This window comes from Diabrotica undecimpunctata, chromosome 6 (genome assembly GCF_040954645.1).
Source record: "Diabrotica undecimpunctata isolate CICGRU chromosome 6, icDiaUnde3, whole genome shotgun sequence".
NCBI lineage: Eukaryota > Metazoa > Arthropoda > Insecta > Coleoptera > Chrysomelidae > Diabrotica > Diabrotica undecimpunctata.
Genome location: NC_092808.1, coordinates 157,112,206 through 157,137,343, shown reverse-complemented (window position 1 = coordinate 157,137,343; position 25,138 = coordinate 157,112,206). Strand labels below are relative to the sequence as shown.

Genomic DNA, 25,138 nt, shown 5'->3' with positions numbered 1-25,138 from the left:
TAAAACTGGTATGGGAAGAGATTACCACAGGCAAAAGACCACTCGGACGTTCCAGAATTCGATGGAGAGATAACATCCAAGCAGATCTCCGGAAAATGAACATTCCATTTGACCCTAGGTTGATGGAAGACCGAACAAATTGGAAAAAAGTTGTACAGTCAGCCAAGACCCACCCAGAATTGTAGCGCTACGTAATGATTATGGTGATAAATAAGCAGATTATTAATCTGAGGTATTGCTACATCAATTAGTATTGTTTGTCCAGATAATTTTTCAACTAATCTGAGATCTGGTCTACTATGTGCCACTAGTTGGTCTATGAGCACAGTACGGTTTCAGTATAGCTTGTAATTATCATTCTCAAGAATACCTCCAGAAATTTATTGATAGTTAGCGAGAAGGTTGATTTGGAGAAGTAGAAAGTACAACTGCAGACCACTTTTTGAGAAATTTTATTAACTTTAATGCCTGTTTAACTTCCCGGCTGTGTTTGAAATAGTCAATACCACAATAATACTCTATTTTATTTTTTGTGTTACATGTTTCCAATTCTGGCTATTGTTTATCACTCCAGTCCAGCACCAATATGTTAAGCATAATTCTAAACATGTATGACACAACGGTATCTAGTTTTACTGACTCGTAAAAACTGCTTACTTTCCATGTTCCAATTTTTAAGGTTTTAGAGGTGTTTTTATTTATTTTCCTCTCTTTCCAGACTTACGGAATATATCTTGAAATATGAGCTGGATAATAATTAAGTAACTTATCGATTTCTGGATCCATGATTATTTTTACTAAAGATATCTTTAATATGGTAGTCATTCCGTCGCTTTCCATCTCCTTTCTTCTTCATGTGCCCTGTCCGTTCCGAACGTTGGCAATCAACATGGCTATTCTGACTTTGTTTACGGCAGATCTGAATAGTTCAGCAGATGAAAATCCGAACCATTGCCGCAAGTTTTGGAGCCAGGAGTGTCTTCTCCTCCCTGGACCCCTTCTGCTGTCTATTTTCCCTTGAACGATCAGTTGTAGTACTCTATATTTATTATGTCTCATAACGTGACCCAAGTATTCCAACTTTCTTTTCTTTATACTTATTCCTACCTCTCTCTCTTTACCTATCCGGCGTAGTACCTCTTCGTTGGTCACGTGCTCAGTCCAGGATATACGTAATATACGTCGGTAAGCCCACATTTCGAAGGCCTCTACTTTTTTCATCAATGTTGCGGTCATTGTCCACGCCTCCATTCCATATAACAAAACCGGGAATGCATAACATTTCAGAAGTCGAATTTTGAGAGGTAGGGTGAGGCTTTTAGAGGTGAAAATTTGCTTCATGCTAGTGAACGATGCTCTTGCCTTTTCTACTCTTATACGTATTTCCTTCGCTTGATCCCAATTTGAGTTAACTGTTGTTCCCAAGTAGATGTACGAATCCACGTGTTCAATTCTTTCATTGTCTAATATCAGTTGCTGTGGTGGTTGTTGGGTTTTACTTACTAACATCCATTTGGTTTTTGTGATATAGTCTGAGTCCGTAATGTGCATTTGTTTTTTGTATCTTACTCATTAGGCAACTCAGTTCCTCCATGCTACTTGCTAGAATCACAGTGTCATCAGCATACCTTGCCATTACATAATTTAGTTTTTTTACCTTAGGAGTTTATTTCTCAGCCTAAGGACAATAAAGTGTCCTCCATATGTGGGTTCTGTCACCCATAGCTATCGACCAACAAGTGGAGAATTACTTATGTAGATAATCATTTGAATTGGGGCTTGCTAGTCTAGAAACTATTAGTATTTTTTGCTATGACACTATACAAGGAGAATAACATGAGAGTGAGAAGTCATTTCATAAAATACATTAAAATGGCTATGAAATCATTTTGTTTTGATATTTTTATATTAACTACAATATTAAATTACTAATTAAAAGTATTTGGCATTTTAAATAAAGCATTATAACCCAAAATTACATTTTAAAATTAATATCAAAATACAAATTAAAGAAATTATGATTTATAACCACAAAATTCAAAATTTAAAAGATTTCTCGTTGTCTAATCCGCACCTGTAGAATCCCGAACTTTGCGTTCGAAACGGCATCAAAGTTGAAATGTTCCTGAAGAGAGCGGAGAGGCACTGGCGCGTGGACTGCTTGCCTATTCTGTCGGCATAGAACCTTGGGCCTGCCTTTGTTAGAGAAGTATCACGCCAATGCTGCAGAAATCGACGATTATGGCCCTCCTCGATGACCCGGAAGGGAAGGGGGTGAGTAATGTGATTTTGGATATTCTGTTGATGTGTGCAGTCGTCTACATAGCCCAGTATTGTGGCCTTTATCGCTCTTTACTACAAATTTTACTTATTTTTAGATATACAAGAAATAATTACATTTATAATAATGGTTTATTACTGTATGTCGTTAAAAATAACTATTACTTAAAAAATTTTTTATGACATAGTTGATAATCCTCAACGAAATGTTGCATACCAGTGATAAGGAATTCAAAAATTCGTTGAAACTTTTTTTCTCAAATGTTGATTTTAATAAACACAGAAACTGTTTAGGTATAAAATATTTTCTTCATCATTCAGCCTCAAGAGTCCACTGCTGAACATAGGCCTCTTTCTCATGTTTCCAACCCCGTCTATCTTGCGCCGCTCTTATCCAGTTTTTATTGAGTCTTCTTAAATCGTCAGTCCATCTTGTATTTGGTCGACCGACGCTTCTCTTGTCTTCCCTTGGCCTCCATTCCAATAACCTCTTTGTCCATCGCCCATCTGTCATTCTGGCTATGTGTCCTGCCCATCTCCATTTTAGTCTGGCTATCTTCTCGATGATGTCAGTCACTTCGGTTCTTCTCCTGATGTCTTCGTTGGTGATTCTGTCTCGCAGAGTTATTCCTAACATGGACCGCTCCATTCTTCTCTGCGTGACTCTCAGTTTGGTAGCTGCTGCTTTTGTGAAGGTAAGTGTTTCTGCTCCGTACGTCAAGACTGGGAGGACGCACTGATCAAATACCTTTCTCTTTAGGCATGTGGGCAGCTCACTTTTAAAAGATTCTCTCAGTTTTCCAAATGCTGCCCACCCAAGGCCGATTCTTCTCTTCAGTTCATGAGTCTGGTTATCCCTGCCAATCATAATTTCATGTCCCAGCTATTTATATCTATCTACGAGTTCTATTTCTTTCCCACCAATACTGATGTTCTGGTTGGGTACCAAATTGGTCATGATTTTTGTTTTCCAGATATTTATATTTAAACCTACATTTTCTGTAGCCACAACGAGTTCCTGTACCATCTCTCTTGCCATACCTAGATCTTCAGCTATTATAAGTATATCATCGGCGAAACGTAAGTTGTTTAGATATTCTCCATCTATTTTTATTCCCTTTGTCATCCAATCCAAATTCTTAAAAGCATGTTCTAGCACCGTATTAAAAAGTTTAGGTGATATTGGGTCTCCTTGTCTAACCCCCCCGTTCTATTTTTATGCGATTACTGTTAGTATGTAATCTGACAGTGGTTGTTGCCTGCAGGTATATTTTGTATAATAATTTAGTATACCTATAATCTAGCCTGCATTATTTAAGCGCCTGTAATATTTTGCTTAGCTCAACTGTGTCAAAGGCTTTGTGAAAATCGATAAATATTAGAACTAGAGGTTTATTGTATTCCACTGCTTTCTCTATTAGGGTTTTTATACTTTGTAGATGGCCATTTGTTCCGTAACTTTTTCAGAATCCTGCCTGTTTGGAATATTTTCTTATAAAGAAGATAAAAATGTCCATACTACATTAAGTTTTTTACTTAATCACTCCATTATTTTAATTAATATTGACATTTCAGAAAAGACTAAAAATCGAAAAATCGATATTTATGATATTTGCGCTTTGAACAGTTTAGTTAATAGACCGAAATTTATCGTGAATATTGTTCACTAAAACCAATTTTTACTCAAATATTACCTAAACTATTGTGAAATTCTTCATCAATGCTTTTAAGCAAACTTGTCATTCGATTTCTACTAAACTGAGATTAAAAGAAAACGTAATACATTTCCATATAGACATATATATCAGACTAAGGTAGAGAATCCCTTTCGAGTATCTAGGTCACCGACACCGAGTATCAGCGTTAACGTGGGAATAAACAGATATACAGGCACATTCTATCAGCATAATTTCCCAAGGCGTGAAGATGAGAGGTCTCTGTGGCATTTAAGCGTTTAGATTATGGTCCACGCTACGTCAAATCGCTATGGGCACTTCAGATTTCGTATTCGTGACCTCTGCGGCAAAATCTTAAATATATATAAAGTTTTTCAAGAAAAAGAGAGAAAGCGTTCTACTAGGTGAAACTGATTTAAAATGTAAAGGAAATATATTAGAGCGTCCCTGTATTTGAAAAATATGTAACTAGTAAGATCTGTCAAGAATTTTCGTGTCAAGAAATTTGAATAATTGTATATTTACACCTGTAGCGCTTATTATAATAGATTTTTCAGTTTTATGTTTCGAACATCTTTCAATCTTATATTAAAAATAGAGAATTTGATAGATCTTAAATATGTTAACACGCATGAGACAATGAACATAGGGTTCAATGGAATGATTCAAATATAGTCCTAAAAGAAACGGATGGCAAAAAGAGAAAAATCAAAGAAGCGGCTCTAATTATGCTAAATAAGATCAATTGTGTCGCAAATTACTCGGCAGAATGTAGTAGGATCTGGTTAACCATATTAAAAGAGGAAGTTATTAAAAGGAAAATAACACAATTAGTAAGTCGGTAACATATAAAGGATACATAATTGATATTTTTTAATTAACATACATATAAAGTCATAATTTGGTGTTTATTGAAAGCACGACCAAATACTTACCATGTCGGGATAGTATTATGAGGTTTTTTTTCTGGTTTTCCCTCACAATTTACTATGGAATCACTAACAGGAGATTATTACTGTCATCACGGCATGTGTTTGTGTTTTTAAAGACGAATTACATGCTATGATTTTTTCTGACGAATATTCTCAAGTTAAAGTTGATTTCATGTAATCGAATGAACTATCTTACAAGTAAAGTCGTCCCTGGAACGCAACTCAAAAATATAGGCAATATCATTTAAAAGTCGTCTACTTTAAAATGTATAATGTATGTCTGAATTGTCAATATAAATGAGTCAGATGAAATTAAATTACTAGAAGGATTTTTCACCAAGTAACAAAGTAACAAAAAAACAAAATTTGTTTAATTTACTAATGTTTGTATTTTTAGAACGATATCCGAAGTGGAAATTGAAACGTCAATAAACGTATTTTAACCTTTAATTGTGATTTATTCCTATTTAAATAGTAATTTATATGAAGTTCTTCTCTCTCTCTCTCTTGTCGTTTCCTCATTGCTGAGGATCGTGATTTCCTACAATGCGGGCTGTAAATTCTCTCCATATCTTACGATTTTGGGCTGCTCTCATGGACTCGGAAAACGTCTCTCCAGTGGCTTTCTGTACTTGATCTGATCATCGGATAGGTGAGCGTCCTCTGCCTCTACGTCCTTCTACGTTTCCGCACACAATTAGTCTTTCTAAGTTTTCATTGTCTCTTCTCGCAATGTGGCCAAAAAACTTTAAAACATTTGCAAGACAATGAGAGGAGAGTCTGGTCTGAATGTTTAGCTCTTCGAGAATCGACTAATTGGATCTGTGCTCCGTCCACGAGACGCGTAGCATTCGTCTCCAGCACCACATTTCGAATGCGTCAATCCTTTTCCTATCCTCTGATTTTATTGTCCATGTTTCGGCACCGTAACTGAAGATTGAAAAAATGAGTGTCCGTACCAGTCTCATTTTGAGTTTTTTGGATAAAGAGCGGTCCTTCCATATTTTTGACAGTCGACTCATCGCGTTCTTGGCCATCCCTATTCTTCTGCGAATTTCCGTATGGGAGGAGGCTGTATTGCTTAAGGAAGATCCTAGATACGTGAACTCGTCTACTTTCTCGAATTGATTTAGGGCGGCTGTTGTTTGGAGGATATTCGCGTGGTCCACAATCATGATTTTTGTTTTCTGATTATTAATCTTGAGCCCACACTTGTTGCTTTCGGTTTCTACTCTCTTTATCAGTCTCGACATCTCCTCTTCCGATGTTGCTATCAGTGTTGTATCGTCTGCGAATCTTAAGTTTGAGATCTTTTTTCCTGCAATGGAGATGCCGCCTCTCCATCCATCGAGTGCGTTCCTCATTATGTATTCTCCATATAAATTGAACAGGTCTGGAGATAGTATGCACCCTTGTCGTACACCTCTGCTGGTTTTAAAGGTATCAGATTGCTGGTTTTCAATTCTTATTTTAACTGAGTTATCTTCGTATAAGTTTTTAATTAATATTGCCAAATGATCTGGAACTCCCATCTCATGAAGAACTGTCCAGAGAACTTCCCACTTCACACAATCAAATGCCTTTTGGTAGTCTAGAAAACAGATTATTATTGGAATTTTAAATTCGCGGGCCTTTTCTATGAGCTGCCGCATATTAAGGATTTGCTCTCTCGTACCCTTCCCTTTGACAAAGCCTGATTGTTCTTGTGGAATTTGTTTGTCTAAGTATTGTTGCAAACGGCGTTTAATGATTCTTAGTAATGAAGTTCTTAATTAGTGGTAATGTCCGGTATTTCCGGTTCTAGCGCGTCGTTTGTTCTTTCTCCGCACAGAGTTTTTAGGTAGTCAATCCTCGTATCATTTTGTATGTATTTTGGTTCTATTAGTTTCTTTACCTTCGTTCTTTAACCTCCTATGAAGCGCCATATTTCCTCGTGGAGACCATAAACATTATGTTCCATTTCTTTCGAAAATCGTTCCCAGTGATAATTTTTTGTTTTTCTTACAAGTGCATGTGTTTCGTTTCTAATTGTCTTGTAATTATGGTATGCCTATTGTGTTTTGGTTGACATTTATTTCAAGTGAGCTTTTTTCTTTTCTTTACATTTTTCCGTCACTTCTGTACAAAACTATGGAGTTCTTTGCCTTGAGGACGATTTATTTTTTTTTATATTACCTACTAAGAGCTTCCTTGGTCGGGGCTAAGATATTATACTTCATTTTTGCCCAGCTTGCCTGAAATCCATCACTTTCTATGATGTTGTGTCTGATTATTTCGGTTATGCTTTTATTGAATAGCTATCTTTTGGAGTCAACCTGTAAGGTTTTGACTTTTATCTTTACGGTGTATTCTGGTGTTTTGTTACCAATTTATTCTTAATATTAAAAAATAGACCGATATTGTGTGCACTGTATCGAACAGTTAATAAAGTTTCTTCTTTGTGTATGAATTATAATGTTAATTGGAATCATATGGAGCTTAAAATTTTTAAAAAAGTGGAAGAAAAAAATTAAAATTCAATTGCAATCAACTCAATATACTCGACAGTTTACAATCGTAGATCAAACATAGCAAATAATTGTTTTTGGAGTGTATTTTTTTCGCCAATAACAACCGTACAAAAAATTTCATTTCGTTCTTCCAACCGTCTATAAATACAACCGTTAAATCAAACTTATAGTTCACAAAGCGCTGAAAAGTTTCAAATCAATTGAAAAATTATTGGCCAATATATTTCAGCAATGGAAATTTACGGGTTACCGTAAATTACAGCGAATATTAATTTTCTCAATTTAATGAAATTTGAGTATGCGGATTTCTGCTTTTTCCACCAATCCAAAATTAATTAGAGCTGCATTATTGGGAACTTTCGACCAGCCGTTTATCATATTTAATCGGTGAGTGCAGTGATCAATGGCATTGTCTATGATAGAAATTGTCGTTTGCAAAACGTTTGTTGAGATGAGACTTCTGGCACTCACCATTTTTTTAATTAAATATAAATGCATTCATTAATTTTATATTATTATTTGTAATTTGAGATTTTCTATTAAACTGAAGCACTTTTATGATTTTTTGTTCTTTTGACTACAATAATACGGCAGCCAAAGCACACCGAGAAAATGGAATAGAATAGATATATTTATATGCTTTATTGTCACTGAAAAATGTACAATTTTATAAACAAAGCTTACAAAAAATCAAAAAAATATCAAGAACAATTTAATGTAAGTAATTCGTCAAATATTATGTTATACGGGAAACCAATATCAGTAGATCCTCATATTAAATTTTAAGGAATGCATTTAGACAACAAACTGACATGGCGAGAACATATAAAACAATTACAATTAACCTTTCAGTGCTAACGTGAATTATTTTGACGTAAGTGCTAACGTCCGTCTCTGGGACCGTATATTTATACATGCCCTAGTACTGTAAATTTTACCAATTTTTAAAATTTAATTACTTTAAGGGCCTTATTAAATACTTTTTTATTTAAAATAAATACAGTTTTATTTAAAAATTATGTTTATAAACATTTATTTTGACAAAAATAATTACTTAACAAAAACAAGCTACTATTCTAAAATGTGGGAAAAAAAACCCTAAAATCTTACTACAAACAAAAAATTTGCTTAGTTGCTTTTAAACTAAAGCTTACATTATCCACTTATAATAACCACACTTAAAAAATTCTAATAATACGAGGTAACTTTAAACTTAAAAAAAGTCAATCTTTTTCTGAACATTCCACACATATACCCTTTATGTGTTCTAAGCACATAAATTTATTACACGAGTAACAACTGTACTTTGTTTTTCGACTTTTCTGGCTTCCACAGTAAAAACAACGACCATGAGATTTTGCAATATTTTGCACATTCAACGTAATATCAAACATTTCTCTGAGTCGCATACTTATCATCCTTAGCATATTTGGTGCAATTGCTCTACGTCTGGCATGTGGTTCAAGCAATTGAATACCCATTGTTTCTAAAAATTTTCTTCTAAGTGGTATGCGTTGGGCTCTCCGAGCAGAATTACACTTGTATATTGTATATGAATTTATGCCGGCGATATTCAGTAGTGCATAAAATATCACCATGGGCCAGCGATTAGTCGATCTTGCACAATTGTAGCTTTCACACATCTTATCAATAGTGTCCACTCCTCCCTTGGTTGCGTTGTAATCAATTATTATGTTAGGCTTACCAGTCTGGGGATCCAACGTATCATCTTCATAATGCATTGTTGACATCAGGAGCACAACTTTTTTCGGTTTTGGAATATACGAAACAATAGTGCATTTATCTTGAAATGCAAACATACTTGTAGAGGTAGGCCTATTTATAGGCGCCGTAAATTCCAAAGGCAGTTCTGGTCTATTTCTTCGAAGAGTTCCAATTATAGTGAGCTGATGATTGGCCAATAATGTATCAGCTAGCTGCTTACTGGTAAAAAAATTATCAAGTGTAACATTTCTATTTGTACCCCAGATAGGTCTGCACAAACGTACTACTAAATCCAAAGTCTTTGTGGTTTGCTGGTAGGGTCCCTGTGGTTGCTGACCAACATAAATTTCTAAATTTGAGGTATAAGCTAATTTAGCATCAGTCAAGGCGTATATTTTTATACCGTACCTATTTGGTTTTTTTGGCATATAAACTTTGAACCCACAGCGTCCTCTAAAAGCTTCTAATTTTTCATCAACTGTACAATAGTGTGACATGGTGTAGTGTTTTGGCAAATTGGTGTTGAAGTCTTCAAAAAAGTTTCGAATAGGAGCTAATTTATCTATTTTTTGTCTCTCTGCACGAGTTTGTTTATTATCAAAGCGAATAAATGCCAATAAAAATTTGAATCGCTCGTATGACATTGTAAGGCGAAATATTTCTAAGGAAGTACCGTTTTTTCTAAACAAGTCGCGAGCATTGAGATGGTTATTCTTGAACTTTCCTGCTATGTACAACAGGCCTATAAGTGCTTTTATTTCTAGTATATCCGTCTTTCTGTAGGTTCTATTCAAAGGATCAGCATGCAGTTCAATATTTATATTTGTATTTATTACAATAAGTTCCAACATCTGGTCTGTTATAAAAGATCCCCAAATATCACTAAAGATTAATTTCTCCTTAGCATCCCCCTTTACTCCTGGTAAATGTCTCAGTAAATTGTCTGCTCTTGTACGCACTCGCTTATTATTAACATGCTTTCGCCATTTAGTTTTTTTATCCTTACCAAAAAAAATAGGAATTCGCCGGCAAATATTTTCTGCTTCTGCCTCATGAAATATATCATTTTCTGCTTCTGATATATCCTGTTCACTCTCTGTATCGAGATTTTGTATTTCAACTTCGTCTTCTTCAGAACTATCCGAAGAATCGTTGCATTCCAATTCATCATTACTATCAACGTCCTCTAGAAGTCTCTGCAAATATTTTTGCTCCTCCTCGTAGTTCATTTCTATTTCTAAAAAGTAAAAAAATAATATCTTATTCACTAAAAATACAACGCTAAAAGTTACAATCCTTACCTTTAGTACAGCCGCAAAAGCTAACATCCGTCTCTGAGACCGAAATCGTGTGTAACGAACGAACCGTGTATCTACATTCAACAATATTTTAATACTAACAACGGTTAGGCAAAATATGAAGCTATTGAATGACCTAGCGCGAATATCGGAACGGATCGTTAATTATCGGTATGAATAGGTTAGCTCCGTCTGTGAGACCATGCGTTAGCACTGAAAGGTTAACTTGCCATAAGAGAATAAATATTTTACAAATATTATCAAACAGAAAATGGGGTTCCGACCAAAATACAATATTATTAGTACCGTAAAACGGGGTTACTTTGCACTGAGCAGGGTAACTTTGCACCAACCGTAGGGCAACATCGCAATACGTGAGTAAGACGCGCGCGATTGTCTCTGCGGACGCCAGTTATCTATCAGCAACGGTTAGAATATTAACCTCGAAAATCTATTATTTTCTAACTTTGCAAAATTATACTGTGCAGACCGTCCCAGCGGACACAAATTGGTGAGTACACGTCTAATGGCATATACCATAATCGATTGCGATTTTTAGTTGTTAAAATAACGGTTTTAAACCAGGATATCAATACCAAAAAAAACATTGTTCACATGTGCATTTAACACGTGAAATTGGGTATACTTTGCACCGCCAATTTGCAAGTGGTGCAAAGTATTCCCAAGAGTAAAAGGTTAATAGGAAAATGGTTTTTAGGAAATGCCCAGACGTTATAAAAGAAAACTGGGATCTTGCAAATATGCAGACTACTCAGAAGAAAATTTGAAAGCATGTCTGTCAGCTATAAAATATGGCATGAGTACAAGAGTTGCCGCTGAATCCTTTTACATTCCAAGGAGAACTATTTTTTACAAATTAAAAGGAGTACACCTGGAAAACCTGGATTGCCATCAATATTCTCTTATGAAGAGGAAAGGTGCTTCGTACAATGCATTCATAGCCTTAGTGATGCTGGACTTCCTGTTACTGGAATGGAATTACGACAAATAATCAAAACTCATTTAAATCGCCAAGGAAAAAAAATAACTTGCTTTAAGGATAATACTCCCGGTATGGATTGGGTCAAATAATTTTCAAGTCGTCATAAGGACCTTACTGCAAGAATGGCCTCAAACATAAAAAGAAATAGAACAGCACTCAATGCAGACTAAATGGCTGATACATACAAAATTTAAAACAAACATTAACTGTTGTAGAACTACATGCTATTTTTATTTATGACGAGACAAACTTAACAGATGATCCCGGACAAAAAAAGGTATTAACTAAACGTGAGGTTAAATATCCTGAACGAATTTGTAACTCTTCAAAAAGTAGCAGTTGTCTTATGATGTGTGATAATGCAGCTACTACCTCCTTATGTGGTGTACAAATCCAAGCATTTATGAGACACCAGGACTGAAAATGGCCCCTCTGGTACGCGTTATGCAAATACTGCATCTGGTTGGTTCGAATCACAGACATTTGTAAATTGGTTTAACACTATTCTATTGCCCAGGCCTAAGAAAATTCAGGGAAATAAGGTCGTTTTAGGAGACATTTTGTCTTCTCATATTAATTTTGAAGTCCTGGATTTGTGTCGAAAACACGACATTCATTTTATAGGTTTGCCTCCGAATAGCACCCACGTTACACAACCGCTAGATGTTGCATTATTTGTCCCAATGAAAAAGGCCTGGAGGGAAATTTTATCTAAATATAAGGAAAACTCATGTGGGGAGTAGATCAAATGTACTTGAGAAACAGCATTTTCCAACGCTTTTACGATCATTACTCGAAAAAATACAAAAGAATAGCGATGAGATATTAAAGTCGGGATTTAGGAAATATGGTATCGTTCCTTGTTATATAACACCGCTCTTGGAGCGGTTAAAAACAACTCAGAAATCTAGTGTGATAACTGATAGTCATACAACAAATAATAATAAAACAAGTTCGTCAGATATCGAAAGCACTTTTATTCGATATTTAGAAGATAAAAGAAAGGAAGCCACCCAGTTTAAGACACGTGGGAAGAAAAAGAAAATAAATGTTCCAGCATGACAAAATATTGCCCATTCTGAAATTAGTTTAGAAGATCTAACTGAAGCATCTACTTCCACACTTCATCAAGTTGCGCCAGAAGTCCGGGGAACGATATTGCTTTAGACGACCACTTTCCACTAGGCAGGGATTCATCAAATGATGAAATAAATGAGCTGCTAGAGATGGAAGAAGAAAGCAAATTTAATGAAAAACTCGCCTCAGGTTCTCTTGGAACAAATATTGCCAAAAAAGTTAAGAACTCTGCATAAGATCATGTTAAAAAAAATATTGGTGAGTACGTTTTATTTGTCTATGAAGATCATGTTTACCCTGGAGTCATAACAGCAATAGAAAATAACGGAGCGATGATCAGCGCCATGTCAAAATCGTTAAAGTTTTGGAAATGGCCAGAAAGATGCGACGAAATATGGTATTTGTGGGACAATGTAATTGGCGCCATAAATCCTCCCAAGAAAATTTGCAGACGAGAATTTTACATTGTGTCAGAATGCGACAAAGGAATCATTAATTAATGAGACCAGGACTTCAAACACATTTTTTGGGAGATTTAAGATAAATTTTATGGATAGTCCATCAGTACTACAGGAATATTTGCTTTTAATACTAGTAATTGTTGGAATAGTTCAGATTTATTATTTGGTCTTATAAGGAATGAATTTGAAACCTTTTTTGAAATGGCGAGATAGGAAATAGGATTTTGTTGTGGCAAAATAATTGATGTTATATTTTTACTCACACTAACGAAGTATTTATTTAGATTTTTTGGGTTTGGAAGAGAAAATACTTGAGCTGTGTTAGTTTTATTTTAAAGATCGTTTATTATGGACCAAGTTTGTTTTGCAACATTTTTAGAGCTTCTCAGACGATTTTGATAGTACCATTTTTATCTGTTATGATAATTTTCAGATAGGTTCCTCTTTGCTGTATAGAGTTTGAAGAATTTTACGAACAGAGGCATAAAGAGCTTCGATGACTTAAATCAGAACAAAGACATAAATAGCTACAATAATTCATTTTTATCTATCATTAGAAGGATTTCTTGGTAATCATATCTTTTTACAGTCTCCAGTTGATTGATTTATTCTGATTTATTTTGTTTTTATTCTATATTATTATTATACTACTAACGTACTAAAACGTATTATTTAATGCCACTTTTAAATTTAGTAATGGCAGCGAAAAGAAAGAGAAAAAATGAAACTTACCGATTTGCCGCGCATTTATAAAATGCTTCATCTCCTTCTAGACAAAGTTCCGAATATGGTCCAATCCATGCATTTAACTTAGAAACATCTAAATTTATCTCTGGTTAAAGCATTCGAAGATCCTTGTTTGTGCATGATGCAAAGTATTTCAATATTCCAATCATTGGGGAGGGATTTTTGTGTCAATTTTTTATGTAAGCTGATGTAATGCCGTAATGATATCGTGGCCACCTTCTCTATATAGTTCAGCTAGGACATTATCTATTCTGAGTGATTTTTTTCTGGCTAATTTTTTAACAGCATCTTTAACTTCAAGAATCGTTGGTGGTTTCTATATATTAAGTTTTTTTCTTTTGTATATCGTCTTTTTTCTCTTCTCTTTGTCTAATAATTCTCTCCAGTCGTTCTAGTTCGTCGAGTAAGCATCTTTCTGTAGGCTTTATTTTTCTTCTGTTGCATCCTTGCATTACTCGTTAAACCAATGATTTTTACATGCACAAATTTCTGTTCCTATTTCCTCTTTGGCTGCTGCTTCATGGTCTTTCTTTATTTTGATTCAGTAGGAGTCTATATCTGTATGGCCTTCTTTATTTACATTTTTATTCCTAAGCCTGTTGTTGAGGTTTTCCGAGTACCGTTCTGCAATTGTCGCAACTCTCAGCTTTCCATGTCATTATTTTCTATCAATATTATTTTCTAAATTGTGTTTAAAATTCTGGTCCTCAATGTTGAAATCACTAGGCAATGATTTTTGTTTGTTCTTCTATAACTTCTTAGATGGAGACGGCCCTGACAGTAGCATGATTATACCACGTTTTAAACCGCTCTGTTATTTTGCAATTTTTAAATGTAAAATACGGAACAAAAATTTGATATCCTTAAATACTATCAACAAACAATAGTGCAGTGTTAATGCCAATCGACTCAACCCGACGTGAGTAACAAAAAACCTTTATATAAGATAATACAATAGTAAATATAACCTATACAATTCGAATCAAGTTCAACCTACGGGTTTTATCAACTGGTTTTTTGGAACCGTTCGGAACTGATCCACGCCGGTTCTTTGGCCGGTGACAGGACCGGACCTGCGGCAACGCGGGAAACAAAATAAAAATGACTTCAATTAACAACATGACTACTTCTACTTCAAATACACCAAAAAATACTTATTCCAATGTAGTAAATACGTTCAAACACCCAACAGAGGACCAAGCAGTAGTACTCTCCAGTATCGAAGGCATCAAAATCCACAATTATATCGTAGCAATTGGAGCACTGGTTGGTCCACGTAACGTCTTGTTTGCATCTAGAATCCCAAATAACAGAATATGTATCTACCTCTCTACCAAAAACATAGTCGATATGCTTCTTCATTCCTACAAATATATTAATATAAATGAGTCAGAAATAGAGATAAGAAGATTAATCACACCAGCACAACGACTTGTAATTTCTAATGCATGTCCTTCAATTCCAAACAATATCATTGAAGCAGAATTAGAAAAATTAGGCATCACTGCAGTTTCCAAGATGACTTTCCTAAGAGTGGGTATGGCAGAAACCGAATATAGCCACGTCCTAAGCTTCAGACGGCAAGTATTTATTTCGCCCTTGGATAATACCTCCATTCCTGACTCCTTCAATATATTCCACAATAAAACTTATCGTTTATTCCTCTCTATTGATGGACTAAACTGCTCTGGATGGACTAAAGTGCAAGACTATTGGACATAACGATACTGAGTGTCCCATCATAACAACTGCCAACTCCTCAACCGTATTCTCAGAAACCTCTTTAAATACGACACCTGAAATAGATTATAGAGATCCTGAAATACAACAAAACATGGAATCGAACGCCAGTATAACTGAAACTATAGAAAACGCAAGTCAACCCTCCTTACCAAAAGAAACAATATCATCAAATCTAAATAATATTAATAATCCTGCTGAAACTGTAACTCTGCAACCTTCAGTTAATATTAATAAACAACTTACTCAAGTATCTACTCAAGTTAAAAGACAAATCTCATCCTCACCTGACATCGACCAAAATAACCCAGAAACGGACTCACAAATCTTTACTCCTCCCATCACACATAAACTAAAAAAACCTAAAAAACAAACTAAAACCTCTAACGACGACATTATTTGTTCTCTAGAATTGATAAAAGACAAAATTGAAAACCGATCACCCCCATTCATATTAAATTTTAATGAAATATGCGACTTTCTAGTTAATACTCTTCATGCTAAACATCCTGAAACTATCTCAAAGAACTACACAAATGAACCTTCCGAATTAACCAATATACTTAACTTTATTCATTGTTACTCTCACAACTCTAAATTAAAAAACAAGATTACCAGATTAAAGAAAAAACTTAACCCCACTAACACATCTTCAACGAAAGAGACCGAAAAATCCGATGGATAAATCACTAATCCTTCAATGGAACCCAAATGGGTATTTCGCTCACCTCGAATCACTCAAACTATTAATTCAAAAATATTCTCCACTAATACTGTGTATACAAGAAACTCACTTCAAAGAGAATCCTATAATAAACCTAAAAAATTATACTCCTGAACCTGAACAAATTAAAAGATGTCATAGAAATTGTCGGCACCACCTTACCACTCCCACTCAAACGTTATGAACAAGAGCGATAATAACTCGACTACGATTAGGACATATTATACCAACCCATATTCACTTACTAAATAAAGAAGCTATCCCTTTCTGCCACAACTGCAAGACACAAATCACTGTGAAATATATTCTGTTAGAATGCAAAAAATACACCCAAGAAAGAAGAAAAAATAACCTCTCTACCAACATGAAGGATCTACTAACCTGCCAGTTCAATGAAGTGCTGAAACATTTGAAAGACATTAAATTTTACAATATTTAATAGAATATAATATTTAAGTTATATATACATTGTAAGAAATTGAATACTTGTAATTTGTGTTTGTACCCCCTGCTAATAACTCTTAGTAGTTGATGCAGGGTCATTTTTGTTTAAATAAAAAAAAAACTTCTTAGATTTTTTTTCGTCGGTGAAAATCACTCCTGCGGTATTTTTATTTCTATAGTATCTACCTTTTTCTTATTTTAGGTCCAAAATATTTTTAAGATTCTTGTTTAACGTTTGCTTTTGCATAGCTCATATATGCACCTTACACATATGCGTCTTGCCAACTAAAAAAAATTAATGTGTTAATCTTGATGATAGTGCTTGTTAACGTTTATGAAGTATTACCTATGGCTACGTCTTTATTGGGTCTGATTTTAAACCAACGGATCCTGAGAATAAATAACTACGGAACAGGGTTAAAACAGCGAATGTCCCAAGTCCATCGCTTCCGAAAAAGTGTCAAAAAAATCAACATGATTGAAAAATTTCGAGAATAATAACGGACACGCATAAACCTTTACGAGGAAACCGATATATCTTGATTTTAATGAAAAATGGCCCGTTCCGAGAATGAACAATATCAAACAGATTAATAGGGTGGCTGGCGATGCGTATATGTCCGAAATGATGGAAAAAGTAACAAATGACACCCTGTTATTCATGTTATGTATATTTTTCCGTTCGGAATATTATTCAGGAATAAAATTATGTTTTCACATTTCCTTTCCGTACTTTGATTGACGAATTTTGGATCAATAAAAAACCGTTTTATTTTTTCTACCATAGGAGTCAAAATAGATAACCTCGGAATAAAAGCTTTATAGTGTCGTAAAATTGCCAAACTTAGTAGTACATACTATAAATTTATGTTAATAAGGTCAAAGAAATAAATAATAAACTTACACAAAATCAGTTCATGGTCCCCTTATCACCTTGCCCGACCGATTTTAAACACTTAACTTTTCTGTTAAAGTATTAACCACATCTTTTTTTTTAATTGCCGTATTGCCAGATTCCAGTAAGAATCCAAAAAGGTATCCATTGAATTCTGACATGCAACGGTGGGGAAAATCTTTTTTGGACATCTACGTCATGGAACAAGATACCCTGCATCTTTCGGCCGAGTAGGATACTAGGCCAGAAGACCCCAGGATAGTGCCGGATTAACCGTGTTCCGGCTAAAACCTTAACCACTGTTCCAGAGAGGAGGTCTTGCCACTCAATGCACAACTAAAATAAAAAACTAAATATTTATAAATATCTATACTTGTTACCGTAAATCAGAAAATGTTTCAGACCTTAGGCCATTAACTAATAAATAATATTAACCATAAATTTTAGATACCTGGCTTAATTTCCTTCTCTGTCCTCTTACTCCTTTTTTTTCATCACCCCAGAAATCAGACAGTGTACTTCTCTCCGTTCTTTCTCTCCTCTCAACATTATGTTTACAACGTTTCTTTCATCCAGCCCGAAACCCAATCGCCTCTCGAAATCTCCCCTCTCATTTGCCCATCTCTGGCAGTTAAAAATGTGGGCGGGAGCGTCCGGTACCCCACAAACAGTACAGTCTGCCGATGCAGATTTACCTATTCTATTTGTGAAGGTGCCAAAACTACCATGTCCAGTCAGAAACTGCGTCAGGAAGTAGTCTAGTTTCCTGAACTTACATTCCCATCACGGCCTCAGATCGGGAATAAGCTCCTTCGTCCACCTTGTCTTTCGACATCATTCGCCCGTTCTCTCTGCCACTCTACTATCGTTCTTTTTTCTCATTTTTATCTATATTTACATCCATCCTCCCCGCATACACCCTTGCTCGCTCTTTGCACAATAAAACGATCGGTATTAACACTCTTTTCAACATTTTGGTAAGACTTAGCCATCTTATTTCTACCCAAAATTTAACGTCATTATACTGTAAATCCAAAAAATTGAGAATTTCTTGGAAGTGGTGGTGATTCAACTTTTTCGTCTTAATCAAGTTCATCCTATTGATGACCACGTTGATGACATTATCAATTTTAAAGGACTTTGCACATAAATTCTCCTTTGTAAACCCTATTTTAATTAATTGTATTAAAAAATAAAAAGACTGATGTTTTTGTACACACTTATGACAAATCAAAAACTGGAAAAGAAAAATAGTTTTCCTAGCTAAGAACTTTTGGCTTACAATGCCAACTTGAGAGCTATGCAACAATAAAACAATGATATAAAAAACTAATTTAAAGTTTACAATGTTTCACTTACGTCAAGTTTTTAAAGTATTACTTTTAGAAGAGATCTCGTTTTGGTAAAAAAAGTAATTAATTTTTTTTTACCAAATAACCTCTCTCCTACTAGTGTATCCGGAAAATGCGCTTTTTTCAGACAAAATCTGAAAATGTACTGAAATCTGAAAATGTACTGTAGTTGCACTATCATTTTCTTCGGTAGTTCCTTAATTGCGATATTGTGACTATCTTCCGATCATTTTATTCTTCTAATAATTGTAGCAACTTCTGTTGGATTTAGGTGGTCTTCTTTTTTTACTAAAAGTTCGTTCCTTCTTCTTATTCTCTCGTAGGCTTTGTTAACTTCTTATTTGGTTGCTTCGTACGACATGTTTTGATTTTGGCTGTGTGTTGCTGTCATTCTTCTTGCGATTGCATTCACTTTATGTTAGATTTCGTAGTGTGTACCTTTCTCGTCGAATGTGGAAAGCATCTTCTTTTTTAACCACTTCTTGGAGTTGAACATCTTCCACAAGTTTCCGTGGTTTTCTTCTTCTTTGCTGATGTTGTTGTGTCGTTTGTACTCGGTAATGCTTTTAAGTCTTGTCCTTATTTTTTCGGATAGTTTGTCTCCATAGATCTTAAATTTAAATCTTCTTGTACTCTGGTAGGCTCTTTATTTATTATTTCCCTAAGTTTGTTCGGAATGAAGTGGTCTGTTATTCATCTTTTCCGTTAGTATGTTATTTTATATGACTTATTGGATTCTTCTTGTGATTTCTTCTATTTTTCTTTTTACTTCTTTTGCAGATTAGAATTCTCTCTTCCTTTTTACTTGGTTTAGCTGTCGTCTATAGTTTGGACAGTTTGCATATTTCCATTTGCATATTTCTATCGGTTTCATCGTTGGGTGGTCGATTTTTGAGGTCATAATTCCCGTCACTGGTTTATGGTCGGAACTGCATTCGTAGTGTGTTCTTACATATTCCATAACAACTTCTTTGGTGACGAATATGTCCAAAGTTGAGAGGTTGAGTGGTTTTGCCTTGGATATGGGTTGATTCTTGTGGGATCGTCTGGTGCAATTATCATTTTTGTCTGTCCACGTAGTATCTTAGAAGTAGTTCTCCTGCTCGTGTGATGTCATATGATGTATATAATGTAAAAGATGTATATATACGTCTAGAACCACGACCAATAAGATTTCGGCTATCCACTTGGGCGAAGATCGGCGGCGTTCTTTTTAAAGTTAGCTTGACGTTATGATTGTTAAAACTAATATATCATAAGAGACGTTGTCACGATAGTTAAATCATGTGTACTGTTCTAAAAATTTAAATATTTTTAGAGCATTGTTAAAATGGTAATATTTTTAACGTTGAGCAAAAACGCTATATCTGCCAGACAAACAAATATTTCAGCGTAAAATGTGCAGTGCATACGAATAATATTAACCCGGCGTCACCCAGGTGAAAAATGTGTGTATAATAACCCAAGTGGGGTATTATTGACCCCATTTAAAATTGATTGGAAAAACTCAACAAACATTTCGAACACGAATTTATTTTTTTAAATATCTTATTTGACTATCTAAGTTTTCATAAATAACAGCAGTTTTCACCACTGGATTAAATTTGACCGCATATTAGGTAAAATTTACAAAATAATAAAATTCCCACAAACAAAAAACACTAGATACATAAAAAATTCACAAACAAAAGATAATGATTCAAAATAAGAGATTTTCCAAAAAAGTTTTTTCAGAAGGTTCAAATAAAAATATAAAAAAGCCAGACATTGGATATCCAAGCTTGAAAAAAGTTAGGAGTCCCGGAACTGGATACATTCGTCAAAAATTTTGGCATTGATCGCACATTTGTTTAGTTTTCCGGCCAGTTTTTCTGGAACACTTTTGACACCGTCGTCCAAGTCCCGTACGTTGCTTTTTCGGTGGAGCTTGTTCACTTTCTCGCAAAACTTGAACTATTTTGGATCGTAAATGTTTTGTAAGTTTTGGATTATTTTTTCGTTCTTTCATAATTAGCGTAACTAATGCAAATCCCAGATCTTCCAGGAATAAACGACGTTTTTTTGAATAGTCACTAGTGTTTGTTCCATAAATTACCTGGCTGTTGATTCCAGCTGTGTCCATTAGTGAAAAAAATATTCTTAGTGGCCACCTTCTAGTCAATTACGAGCTACACTGTAACTTCCTGTCAACTCATCCACCGTATCAACCTCTCATTTTGTAAAGTTATAGAAACTTATTATTTCTAGTAAAAGTTTCTCACTGGTAGATTTATCTATTTTATCATCGCGATGAAGTGATGATAATAAAATCACGTTTTTCCTTTTTTTTTGGTACAAAGGATACCATAGTTATATGTTCCTCAAAATCCACATACCGAGGACTGTGGTTATCTGTTCTTAATCTGTATAAATTCTGGGGAAATCTCTCGCCTTTTTTTCCTCAGAGTTCCTACTGAAGTTAAACTATGTCGTTCACGCCAAATTTTCACAAGTTCGTAAGAGGTATACGAATTATCAAAAGTGATATTTCGATTTTTACCAGAAATTGGTGCTATCAGTCCTTTATTTTATTTAGTCTGGTTTATTGCTTATTTGGTACGGCCCATCTGGCTGGGTCCCTGCATAAATTTCCATATTAAAAACATAAAAAGTACAGGAGTCTATTAGGGCCTAAATTTTTATTCCGTATTTCGCGAGCTTGTTGGGAATATACTGCCGGAATGAGCAACGAACACGAAAAGACTCTAACCTCTCGTCAATAGTCAAGTACTGGCCTGGTGAGTAAGCTTGTTGACAATTTGCGACAAATTTTTCAAAAACTGCCCTAATAGGAGCCTATTTATCAGACTGTTGCTTTTCTTGTCGATTGTCTACATTATCGAAACGTAAGCACTGTAATAAAAATGTAAATCTATTGAGTGCCATCACTGAACGATATCGATTCCTGTACCATTTGTTCGCCAAAGATCTTTTAGATTACGATGACCATTTCTATATACACCCGCTACGTAGAGGGGGCCAAATAATGACTTTATTTCGACAATATTGGTCTTGCTACAATATGCTTTACATTGGTGCAGACCGTGATACCTTTAAGCATTTCTTCATAAAAAAAGAGGCCAGCAATCTAAACGAGTCTTAGCGTTTTTAGCATATGGTTTGAATCCTGCTTAGTTCGAAATTATGTTCTCTCCCCTCGTTCTAACTGCTTTATTACTATGGTGTTTTCTCCATTTTGTTTTGGAATCCCTACCTAAATAATAAGGATATTTTTTTTCATCGTCGGAGTCCATAATTTCGTACTTACCATCTTTGAGTTTCTGCCAAATTGTCAATACTTTGTGTTCAGCAGTCAACAGTGCAAGAGCCGTCCCTGCACGGACCACAGGGCGCATGCATCGAACACTAGCGACAACGACACCACGCGTAGCTGAAAAGCAGAAATAAGCCATTCTTTTTTGGTTTTGTTAATTTTAAGTTTTTATAAAATTGGCTTGTTTTTTTTTTCGTAATTCATTCTAAAGAAAAAAGTTTATATGTACAACAAATAACGCCACAAATTAAAATTGTCTTAGTTACCTTGCGAATTAAAATTTTGACTTCGTCACCCACGTAGGGTCTACTCGGATTGCAGAACACTGTACTCACTTTGACGATCAACTTACAACTGAAATCGGTTCAGAATACCCAACGGCAACATGTTTTATGAAGCTATGGGCAACCAATAAAACATACGTGTATTAATCATAGAATTATGCTAGTTCTAAGTGTGTAGGGGGTACCATTAGACCCCACCTGGGTGACGCCGAGTTAAAAGAGGTTTCTGTAAATAAGTTCTTATTAATACTGTAAAAAATTATAAAAGAATTTTTTATTTTAATTTAGAAATTACTTTTTACAGCAATTTATCTTTGTTCTCCTTATACTGTTCAATGGACGGGACCACTGACTATCGACTGTCTAGCCAAAACAGCTCAAATACGGTATACTTATGGCAGTACTTCTAAATTCGTATTGTTAATACCTAATTTCACTAATTTATCTTATTCTGGAACGGCCCATATTGATGGTTGTTAATAAAACTAAACATTAAAAAGGAATAAATTGTAAATTTAAGTTTTGTTGATCTAATTTATCCATTTCTGCGACATATATTTTTTCTTATGTTATTTTTTACCTATCTTGTACAATATTTGTTATTTATGCATATTTTAGAAACGAGGCAGCAATTTTTGTTAATAGAGCCCAATATAACCCGTTCGAAGGTAAAAGTTAACCCAAATCAAGAGTCCTACATCAAGCAAACTGTGATAATAGATGGCGCGCATGTCAAAGGCGCCGTTTGACCGACTGGATCGCAGTTATCGTAACGTCGCGGTGTCGAGCGTCTCGCTGCACGATCGTGAAAAATGTTCCGGTAGAAGTTCACGCAAATGTTCCGGCAAGTTTGACAAGGACGACGACGACGTTATTTTGTCGGATGAGATTGGTCGATCGAGGATATTTTTGGGTGTCGAGTGGGTGATAAGATGTGATTAGTTCTTGATACATTCTTTGTGGTTGTGAACTACTGGCGCTTCAAGATGATACTTCTTCCTTGCTTTTTTCTACTTTTCACTTATTCAGGTAACCTGAAAATTAGGAAAATATTTAAGTGATAAAAAATCTTGATAAAAATTTAATTGATTTTAATTTAAGCAAGCAAAATGCATAAGTTTCGGTATCACATAGTTATTAGGTAAAGTTTTCCAAAATTTAGATATTTATATGTTTGAGACATGCTATTTATAAAATATTTACTTTTAGTGCTAAGTTTTTAGAATGTTTAAATTTTAAGACTATAAAACTACCTTTTTCCTGTTCTTTCTATCTTTTATTTTGTATTAAATTTTTCCTATACAAGCTAAGCTTTGGTTATTGTGACACAGCCTGGAACTATGTTATTTGGATCAAACTATGCCCATTAGACCAAACACACTTTAATAAAACGTTGCTGTGAAAACAATACAGTGTGCTGAGGTGTTACTGCGTTGAAAAATTATTCCTGACACAGTTTTTGTGACACACCTAATAATCCACAGCGTAATGTCATGCTCAAGTGACAAATATTTCAAAATTATTCTAAAGTTCTCCTTGTCAATTATTTTATATCTGAGTTAAAACTTACATTTCTGTACGGTTATTATCAGAGCTTGGATTTATAGGCAACAAAAATTGAAAAAAGGCGCCAATGTAGGCAACGACTTTTATTAAAAAATGTAAAAATCTTAAGATACAGGCAAATAACTTATTGTTTATTATACATAGTAAATTAACTTAATAATAATAACACAAATATACTTAAATAACATATCATGGGTAACAAAATAAACTATTAACTAAATAAGTTTTTCTAGCAATAAAACACTGAAAACTTTTATTTTCAACACTTCCACAAAATTTATTTTAAATTATTATCATTACATCTATTTCGGCCAAAGTCCCTTTCTTAAGTGATCTATTTTTGGTATGCATTTACACTCTAGTTATAGTCTTTAACTTAACAAATTGAGTAGATGAGAACCGTCTGTCTTAAGTTGGACATTCAAAATTATATCTGTATTTTTTAATCTGCTCATTTCTATAGATTCTAATAATAGGGAAACGACGGGTAATTACGAACACTCAAGGAAAATAATTGTTTATTTGAAATATAAAAATGTTGAAAACTCGGAAACCACTACAGAGTGGCTAACAGTAATACAGCTATTAATTTTTGTTATTGGATAATCAAAAATAAAAATTTTAATAATAAAAAAACTCAATTAAAAATTTTCACGAAATGTTCGCTGTTACCCGAAATGTCGGGTAATAATAAACATGAGAAAGGTAATGGCGAACAGTATTACCTATTAACAAAAATCACATTTATAGTTGTCCGGTGTGTCCGAGCCGCTGCATAATTTATGCACCCATCCACCACATAATAATGCAACGGAACCAAAGTTCGCTTTTCCCAAACTCACCACAAATTAAACAAGATTCTCCTTCATTACAATCGTCGGTATTAATATCGTCATTGTCATCAGTCATCAGATTCATCATCTTTATATGATGTTGAATCTTCCTCTTCGCTTGAAGATTGTAGTACTTTTCTCTTTGCAGTTTTACATATTTTTCTTTTTTAAAAATTTTTGTTTTTCAATTTCTTTTTCCATTTTTTGTTTCCTTCAAAGCTCCTTTTGTTCGAGTTCTAATTTCAAAGGCGTTGAGGTTAATATTTCGGATCTTTGTT

The 25,138-nt window shown here is 34.5% G+C and overlaps 1 protein-coding gene across 1 annotated transcript in view; it reads left to right on the top strand.

Annotated features, from left to right (window-relative positions):
- Positions 1-23,267: 23,267 nt before the first annotated feature.
- dpr8 (defective proboscis extension response 8) overlaps positions 23,268-25,138 on the top strand; it is an 827,401-nt gene continuing 825,530 nt past the window's right edge. Inside the window, exon 1 of the mRNA XM_072535913.1 lies at positions 23,268-23,490. Coding sequence (XP_072392014.1) covers positions 23,448-23,490 — 43 coding nt within the window. The 5' untranslated portion in view covers positions 23,268-23,447. The remainder of the gene's footprint in view (positions 23,491-25,138) is intronic.